Genomic DNA, 10,479 nt, shown 5'->3' with positions numbered 1-10,479 from the left:
TGAAAATCTCCTCCCAAAATTCTCTTTATGTTATCAAAATTGTATTGCTCGTTAGTTTATGTGTAAGTAGTTGCAGTGCCAACAAACATTGTTATGTATTTTATATTCTATCTATGCTTGTAATAAAAATAAAAAAATGAAACAACAACAAGACCTGAACCACAAATTGGAAAAGGTGCTCGGCCAAATGTATACATATGTATGTATGTATGTATGTATGTATGTACTGTATTCGAGGCAGTTTTAAAATATTGTAAGTATTCGTTTTTCTTTCCTTAAAGAATATTTATTTGCAAGTCTTAAGACATTTCCTTTAAGTTTTGTTAAGATATTAAAACTTTGATTTGAATTAGAGTGTGTACGACCGTAGCTAGGACTGAAGGCTTGTGGATGTTGCAATTTTTAATAAAAATCACATGAAATTTCTTAAATAGTTTTTTATATACTTATGTATGTAGGTCGTAAAACAATTTTAAAAACATGAGCGCCATACTTGAAAACTTTTACCATGCAATGAAAAACAGATTTTGAGAATAAGCTGTCAAAACGTTCTGATATTTTTTCTTAAATCGAATGGAATTTGACAAAATCACAAAAACACTCAACCGTAATCGGAGAAGTTTACTCGTATTTGTAAAAAATGTGCTTTTATAAAAATTTGGGTGAAGTGAAAGTTTATTCAGTTTTATTGTTTGGTGTATGCACATACATATGTACGTACATACATATATTTTTATCTATTGAATTTATAAATACATATGCTAGCTGAATTGATGTTTCAAACTGTGTAAGTTAATTTATTTTAAAACAATTCAATTTGTCATAAATTAAGACTGCACTTGATTTTTTTGCCAATTTCATATTGAAGTAAAATGGAATTTTGTTCTAAGTGGTCATAATTAAGTTCCATAAGTATGTGTCTTAACAAAGAAAGTGACTATTCTTAGACACAAGTACGAGTCTTTTATCGGTGGCTAATAACACTTTGGTCGTAAATACTTACGCGTCTAGCCTATGGCTTATATATGCACATACGTGCATACATACATACATATATACATTTTAATGATACATACATATGTACATGTGCACTAGGCATGCACTCGTTAAACGGGTGATTGAAATTATTCATTCTCAAGTTTATTGGCCACATTACTGATGCAATGCATATTTACATTAATCATATTGGTTAGATAAAAAATTGATAGAAACTTGCATTAAGCAAATGCAATTAACCAAAGCTTATAGGGTTTTTATCGGCATGCATACATGATACATATACACATATGTATTTATGTAGATGTAGGAGTGCGTGTATGCATATTTGATGGGAAAGGAAACTGCATGTAGATATGTATGTATGGTGTGGTTCTATTTTGGGGTTATTAAATTTAATGAGTTTTTTGATCTACTTAAAAATACACAAAAAGAGACATATCACACCGTTTCATAATTAAAAAATAAAAAAAAAAACCTAAATAATCCGCAGCTTTTCTTTTATGCTGTGCAAAAAATGCATGCCGATATCTATTAACTTATTAGATGAGAATATGTTTTACTTAGTAAAATTTAAAACTTTGAAATTGAACTTTTCTCTCGAATTTGTAATTTTTTGTGTTATGACATTCTTTCAGCAAACAAACGATATGTGCTTAGTATAACCTATTTGCAATTTTCTATTTTTGCTGTTCGCACAAACACTATATTTTTCAATTTTTCTTGAGAACATTTATGTAATTGCTTACTAATATATGTTTGTACACACTTGTATGCTCATGCGCACACATCCTATAAGTTTGTATATACATATATATCTATATAATATATGTATATTTATGTATATGTATGTAGCGCGGTCTTCGTCCAGTCCAAGGTGATCACTGATCACAGAAAACATATTTGTTGTTCATAAATGTTTTTCATTACATTTGTTAGTCGTAACATTTTAAATTTTAAATAAATTAAGGTTGACTCGTGACAGGCATAATTGTAATTATATGTACTTATGTATATATAGCATAGGTAATAAAAAAACTCTGCATTGACATGTATATATGTATGTATGTACATATTTATGTATACTGGGGTGATGGCCTCGATTTTCGAAACCGTACGCCTTTTATGAACTTTTTAATATATCTTGGCATATCGAATATACTGCTTTTCACATTAGAAACTCGATTTTTATCATTACATTACGCTGATGCCGCGCACTCAATTTTACCTTTTAATTTTCTCACACCTAATAATTGACAAAAGGCATCAAAATTGTAATCCATTAGGTAGGCTGCATTCAGTTTGAAAAGCAATTTCATTATCAAAATGTCTTTCTTAAGGACGGCACAACAGCAAATTGAAAGCAAAATTGAAATTCACTTGAAAGGAAATATTGAAAGTCCGTTGTCTAAACCAGTTACAAAATAAGAGTGTGTTAGTGAAAAAGTGTGAGTGTATAGAAGATTCGAAAGGGAAAACTGATTTTGTAACCTTTTAGTTATGAGAAGTATTCGATACAAAGTAAACATGGCCAAAATTTTAAAAAAGTTTTAACCGAAAACCAATGTTTAGAGTTCCATGAGAGAAACTGCATTTTCAATAGGTGAGTAGGTCACCCGCGCATTTAATTGACTTTTTTTTTTATTTAACTATGCAAACGACTATTATCACTACATTCTCACGATAGTCGGCTTCATACAAAAATATCTGAAAAAGGAAGCAAACGGAAAACCAATAAAAACGGCTTACTTTTAAATTAATTTCGATTTTTTAAAAAGTTGATTTTTCTTCTATTCAACTTTATTTATTTATAAACTTGATGTAGGCACAAGAGGTATTTTTTACCTATAGCTGTAAGATATTTTTTCATGGCAGAAATATACTCGGAGGCTTGCCGAGAGGTGACCGCTATTAGAAAAACTTTCTTTCATAGCTGTAAGTTGTTGTTGGTACTATTTTTAAAACTTTTATTATCAGAAACCTGCAGCTGTCTAACATTACTGCGGTTTCAGTTTTGAGAGATGTATCTGGAAAATTTTTTCGAGTTTGTGAACTTAGTTCAAGTGCTTTCGCAACTCTTTTAAACCCACTCGTACCGTTAGATATAGATTTGAAAAAAAAATATCATTTAGAAGGGTCATATATTTATTGAGGCACAATAAAAGAAGTTTAATGACTTAAATAGGCTTATGTATTTGTACTTCTTTTTCGTGCTTTTTCAAAAACAAATAACATTAAATTTTCGAAACATTTTTATTTATAACTAACTTAACTTTTATAGTTATTTAGTTTTTTTACAAGATTATTTAAAATCTATTGAGAAAAAACATGTTTAATAAATAATAATAATATCTAATAATTTTAAAATCCTTTATTATGTGCATTTATAATAAAAAAATTTAATTACGGTAAATAATACGTACGGGTCCAATGAAAATTGGGGGCAACTGCATATATCAACCGGCATTTTAGATAAAGAGTTTCGTGTTAATAAGAAAAAAATCAATCACTTCAGAAACACTTAATACAGTTACAATGTCTTTTTGTTTTAATTGACAAACGAATTTTTAATTTTCGGATAAACACTTTGGGTGCGCTTTTAATTCTGTTCATTAGATAAGCTTTTCACTTCACTGTAAATGTTTGTGTATTATCCTTTCAGGATTGCTTTTCACGCAAAAAAAGGGTTCAACTCAGAATAATTCTTTCTGAAACAACAACGTAAGAGAGCCAATTTTGGCTGATGTTTTCAGGCGTAGTAATACCATTCAACTGAAACTTGCTTACGCTTATGAGAGACACAAATGTGGAGTGTGGCAGTATAATATTGCCGGGCTGGTCACACCATCACACACTGGCTATATGTGCATATACTGTACATATGTATGTACATATACCTTCCACAGCGCATTTGTTTGCCTTTTTGCTTTTTTTTATTTTTTCCTTGGTTTGACGAGAACTTGTACTTGTTTATTTATTTATCTATTGGCGTTTTTTTGTTCTTATTTATACCTACACACATATGTATATAAGAGTAGTAGTAGTATGTATGTATGAATGAACTTGTCCATGGAGTATATAACGTACATACACATGTACGTAGTATGTATTTATATACTTTAGACGTACTTTCTTAAATAAAAGTTTAATTATATGTGTAATTGCGTACGAATGTGTAGGTATTTGTGCTGCAGAAGTACGTATATATGTATGTGCACATGTATAACTTATACAATATTATGCACGCTTTTATAAATACTTATTTTTCTTTGCAATTGTACGTATGTATGTATACGAGTAGAGGTTTATGATCTTGAGCCAACTCATCTTCGCTTGTAGGTCTTCCCTGCATACGTATGTATGTATGTATCTTTAGTTGGCTCTTCGAGAAACTGTAAAACTGCTTCTCCTACAAAATATCTTCACATTTTCCGTTGCATTTATGTTGCCCAAAGATTGCTCAAACATTTATTCAAATAAAATATGTAATATCTGTACATAATTATGTTTGTTAAGAACAAAACATTTAGGGTATAAACAGATATGGGCATATTCTTTAATTTATTGCAAAACCAACTACATGCGTACTCAACCAAGTACAGTGCAATCGGGCTTAACTGAACTCCTCGGTCGAGTAAACGCATCACTTAAATACGATCGCGAACATATAGGACATCCTTTCTCGTCGAGGACATACTGAAAGACGTAAGTTTTAGATCTTAGAAGGGCAAGACAATGTCGTTTTGAAAGAGTGGTTTCGAATCCCACTTTCGGAGTTTCACCATTTCGTTGCTTCATGTTAAACCGAACTTTTTTAGTGATAAATAAATTTGTATTGGTTTTATTGCCGTGTCGGCATTCCTGATAATGAACAAGCAGATAATGCAGCAAAATATTTTGGATTAGCACCTACTTTTCAATATGAGACACACGATTATAACGACCTGAAGAACAACACTGCCACAGAATGGAAAAATTACCAGCATCGATACTCCAACCTTAACCCGACTCGCGATAAATTTCTCTATCTCAGCAATATCATTCGTCTACAAGCAACCATTTTCACACGCTTGAGGATCGGGCATACGCAAATAACTCACGAACATCTTCTCACCGGAAGTCCAAAACCAACATGCCCTTTTGCAGAAATATTGTGTCCGTCGATCATATATGTATGACAGACTTGTTGGATTTTAGAGCCACTCTCAATGGAGAAGCAGATATGTAGATACTTCAAAGCATTTCAAAACAAAATGTGGGCTTGGATACCAGTATTAACAAATTTTACAAAAATTAAGAGTTGAAACATATGTAAAGATATATAGGGCCAAAGTTCGGCTCTGTTTTGGCCGAGCCGAACAGAAACCGAACTGAAATTTTGTCGCCAAGAATCCAGAGCCGAAGTTCGGTCGTTCCCTAGTCATATCCTAAACTAACATTCGACATCTAAATGTGTGATCATTGCTGAAAATTGATGCAACGATGAATGCACTCTTGTTAATATTAACCACTTTGTAATGTAACATACTGTGTACATTTGAATTTATTTGAAATTACATTTAACAGCTGGACTTCTAATCTAAAAGTAACACTTAGTGAAAGGTTGAATAATTTATTTATAATGCATCGATAAAACAAACAGCTATTAAATAAGATATCTGCAATATAAAACCGGTTGGATTCGTCTCAAGAAAAAATGATGAGTTTTATAATTGGATGTGCATACTATAACACATACATATGTATGTATGCAGTATGTGTTGTAATATTTAGTAAGGAAAACATACCACAGAACAATTAAATTTTAGAAAGTCATTTTGTTTCTCAAATATTGTAATTTATACACTTTAAAGTACAAATGCACATAATATAGTGTAAATGCGGGAATAACCATACATTAAAATCAATTATATACTGTCATAAATTTTTAACTACCAGCATTCGATATAAATTGTTGCGGATATTGTGTTAGGGAATTTATGTACATACATACATACGAGTATTTATTTCTTAAAGCATTCATTTTTGTAATAATGATAGACAGGTGCAACTGTCCTTGAAAGGTCCATAGGTCAAGCTTTTTCTCCCATTTTGTGAATTAAGTTTTTATATTGACACATAAATGGAAGGCCATAAATGTGTATGAGAAGATGTTTCATGCGAAAATGTATTCGGAAGCTGTGGAGATCAAACCAATAACCTTATACTGGTATATCACGCACCTCAAACACTCTGCAGTAATAGAGCAGCATACACAACCTTTATACCGAGTTTCTTCTCCCGATTTTTCACACTCACAGTCTTTGGACAAACAGTCTAACATCTACTCACAAGCAGATGGTAGTCCATACCAAAACGCCAGTCAAATGGCGTAGGAGATTGCTTGAAGCCTACCTAATTGTTTTTAAATATATACGTACATATGTATATTTAAGAATTGCCATCGAATCGATAGAAACTAAAAGCAAATTTATTGGCAAACAGACCACGCACGAAGCGTCATCGAAAATTCAAGAGCATTTGCAAAAATTTTGGTTCAAAGTTTTCTATTCTGATTGTAGGGATGGTAGTGGTGGTGGTGATGGTTTTGTATGCGATGACGTTGATCGCGTGAGCAGTAATTTTTTATTCTAGCACACTCAGCGTATACGAGTATCAAGTGAGAGCATGCTAGCCCATGCTCACAAAAATATTCATGCAATGTACGCATGCACCTAGTACATATGTATGTATGTACATATATACGGATGTACATACACACTCCTATACAAATTTCTCTAAATGTTTGGACTTTTGGAAGTCTGTGCACTTTTTTGCAAGAATGATTTGCCAGCTTTTCTGTTGCGACTTGTGGGTGATGCTACTCGTCAGGGTTAAAGAGCAGCACACAGACTGTGATTGTCATCTAGAGTACCTTTTTGTATAGGTGCATGTTTACTAATTAGTACAGTGAGTCACATTGTTCGGCAATAGCACAAATATTAGAATGGCAGCCGGAATGGCAACGGTGGCGGCAAAACATAAACAAAATAGAATTTAGCACCCAAAGGCAAATCGAGAAAATTATACAAAAACAAAATAAAAAAAAAACCGATCGTAATAAGCAATTACAAATGTGTATATGCTATATATATATGGATTATATATAAATATGCATTTATGTGCATATATTTATTTACACATGAATACATATCTACTTATATATGCTATGGAACTAAATAAAAAATTGTAAAATGTGTGGAAGTTGAGAGAACAATAATGGTAAACAGCAGAGTGACGCAGATGAGTAACAACGGTGCGCTACGTGGAACAAAGCACAGACAGATATAAACAAAAGAAAAGGGAAAAACGTGTGAGTTGCTTGCGCCTCAGTCAGGCGATGGCAGCGTGATCGTCACGCATTGCAACGTGATCACCACAGCAGCATTTTGGCTTTTTGCATTTCCTTTTTTTGTGTTTGGATTTTTCTACAATATGTATTTCGATTTTTGATTTGGTTTGTTTTGCTGCAACTTTAATCAGTCGAAAAGTAAACCCAATTGTACCAATGAACGGTAAGAGAACCAGTCATCGACTGTTGGTTCCACTTAGCTGCGCCTGCGCGATTCTCCTATTTCATTAATTTTTTTAGTATGTCTATGTATGTATGTACATGTATTCAAACATAAATAATCGCGATTTTTCTTTGGTTGAAGCCTACAACTGCAAATTTGAATTTTTATGCTATTGACTCTAATTGTGCTGTATAAGTATGTGTGTATATATATGATTGCCGATATGTTGTATTTATTTACATTCCCATGGAAGGTGCAGTGGGGTGGAGTAGGTTGCGATATGGAATGCCTGCTTATACTTTTACAGCAACAATTATTCATCAGGGAAATTTTTGAGAATCGAGCAATAAACGTTTTTAAAGAGAAAAAAAAAACAAATAAAGGAAGAATATGCAAGAATTTCGAAAATACTTGCAAATTGATTGATTGTCTTGTTGTTTAAATAGTTTGGAATAGAAAACATTTGAATCGAAGCGAAAATAAACAAGGTGATAACAGTAGAGCGGCTGATTTGGTTTTTTTTTTCAATATGAAATGACGAAAAACAGTTTATTTTATTACTGATGTTGAATGTTAACCGTTAAGAGTTTTCTTAGTTCAATTTATTGGAAAAATTTGATAAAAATAATGCTTGCTGGAATCATGTATCATTAACTTACAAATTTATAGCAACTAATTTTTTTAATTCAATTTTCTTATTTTTCTTAAATGGATCCACTGTGTTTTGATAGCTATAAATTCTCACAACTAAAAATTATCTCGGACGAGTTCACAACTTCCCCTCAGAATGGAATTTGACTTTGCTCTCAGCTTCCCCTTCATTGCAGGTTGTTTGAGTATAAGAATAAAAAACGACGATAGTTTGTAACAGTTATTGCAATTTAAGTTAACTATCCCATAACATTTTCCATTCTTTAAGTCAGCTGATTTTTCAATATTCATCGAAGCTTTACACTGACATGCAATCGCTGCGAACTGAAGATGGTTTTATGAGAATTTTTTCATATCAGAAATATAGTCTCACTATGTACCACATGGAAACTATCTCACTAAACTGTATCTTTCAGCTAAGCTAAGTTAATGACAAAATTCTAGAACATATTTCTGTGAATTTGATTTCTCGTTAGGAAATTACTTTCAGACATTCAATTATGTTAATGATTTTACACTTTATCCATTCGAGATATAGTATGAAAAGCCGAATGAACAAAGGATGTGCTCACCATATATATGTATGTATATATGTATATGCCTTTAATACCTAAAGTTAATATCTTTCTAGATAATATACTTACTTACCAGTAGTTGGTTTCAATAAGAAGTCAACATTAAATAATAAAGTAAAGATCGTAATAAAAAAAAACCACGAAATTAAACACAAGAAGGTCTTCATGCATTTTATTAGACACTAATAAGTAGGTAAATAGGAAGAGTAACTTTAAACTCGTTCCCATGACAGTCGGTTCTACGTAACCGGAACGACCCGGATTTACCATATATCCGGCTAAGGACTATCACTTCAGCAGCATTCCCCGTATATGTATGGGGATTGTTTATGCTGCTACTACAACAACAGTAACTTTAAACTAACCAAAAGCAAGGTATTCCATTTCACCGTCTGGGAGACTTTCAACTCCTCTTGCGACAGCGAAATGTTCTCAAAGGCTCATCTCTCCAAGCATAACAGTGTGCAAATACTTTTCTTATACTCTTATGGAAAGGTATATTTTTACGAGTTTTCATCATGAATCTTGGGAAATATTATTCACTATTACATAGTCTTACATACATATGTACATATATCTAGAAAAATTTTGTTAGGCTCGTCCAAAAGATTTTACAAAAGGCTTTCTTAATATGATTTGTTATCAAAAGAACCTTTGAGAAATTAAAAATAAAGAAAGTGGAATTTTTCAAGATTTAGAAATTCGGCTTGAAAACATGTCTAAAGAGGTAAAAATTGATATAAATCTTATTTAATATTTATAGTTACATTAAATTATGTGATAACATTGCACGACACAACACATCGCATCACAAAAAACATCACCTAGTGAAACAATAACATATCTCCAATTATAAGTATTTATGCAGTTCGGCAGCAATGGAAGCGAATTTTCTCTTGCTTTTGAAGATCGTTTTATCACAAATTAATAGTCATTGCAAAAATGCAACGTTTCCTATATGAAATTCGCCGTTATGCTAAGTGGCAGTTAAACATTCATTCATACATACGATTCGTCTGCTGGAAGAGTACACTAATTTTTTTTTAAGATAAGTATGCAGAAACAATCGGCAGCTCCTACATGACGATGTGTAAAAATTCATACTATGGTATCAATTAACAGTATTTCATTAAAAGAAAATGTAACTTTATTTTTACTTAGGTATTAAAAACTTGTAGGTCGGTTTTTTCAATGTTTTGTTTTTTGTGTGAAATATAACGTTCTTTCAGTAAATGTGCGATGTACGAGTATACATGGCATATATATAGAGTATACATATTTCTTTACTCAAAATACTTGACTTCGGTCTTGATTACCTTGATGCCCATTATACTAAAATCATTTATATCTGCTAAATCCTTAATTTACTTCAAAGATTTTATACTCGTTTACTATACGTAAAAATTTATTTATGGGTCGTAAAAAAATTCTTTATGATTCAATGAGTACAACAATTTTGTCGCAGAATGGTATTACGTTTTATTATTTGGGAAATTTGTTATAAATATGAAAAGTTATGACCGAATGAAGTACTTTGGCATTTGAGTTTAAGAAATGTATGTATGTATTGCAAAAACTGCAGTTAATCGGTGCAAGGTGCATTCAAAAGTAATCAAGACCGTTTAAAAGAGGCCTGCATTTCTATTCGTCTTGATTCATTTGGTAACAAAATGGTTTGGAGGGGTGGAAATATGGTGAATAAT

General features: G+C 31.8%; 1 protein-coding gene across 4 annotated transcripts in view; it reads right to left on the bottom strand.

Annotated features, from left to right (window-relative positions):
* LOC129243494 (uncharacterized) overlaps nucleotides 1–10,479 on the bottom strand; it is a 31,399-nt gene that overhangs the window by 8,743 nt on the left and 12,177 nt on the right. The window contains exon 1 of one of the 4 annotated variants that reach the window (XM_054880546.1): nucleotides 3,420–3,788. The exons of the other annotated variants lie outside the window; for them this stretch is intronic. Coding sequence (XP_054736521.1) covers nucleotides 3,420–3,463 — 44 coding nt within the window. The 5' untranslated portion in view covers nucleotides 3,464–3,788. Of the gene's footprint in view, nucleotides 1–3,419; nucleotides 3,789–10,479 lie in introns of those variants that run through there. 4 annotated transcript variants of the gene reach the window in all.

This window comes from Anastrepha obliqua, chromosome 4 (genome assembly GCF_027943255.1).
Source record: "Anastrepha obliqua isolate idAnaObli1 chromosome 4, idAnaObli1_1.0, whole genome shotgun sequence".
Lineage (NCBI taxonomy): Eukaryota > Metazoa > Arthropoda > Insecta > Diptera > Tephritidae > Anastrepha > Anastrepha obliqua.
The sequence above is the reverse complement of the archived record's forward strand: the minus strand, read 5'-3'. Positions and strand labels throughout refer to the sequence as shown.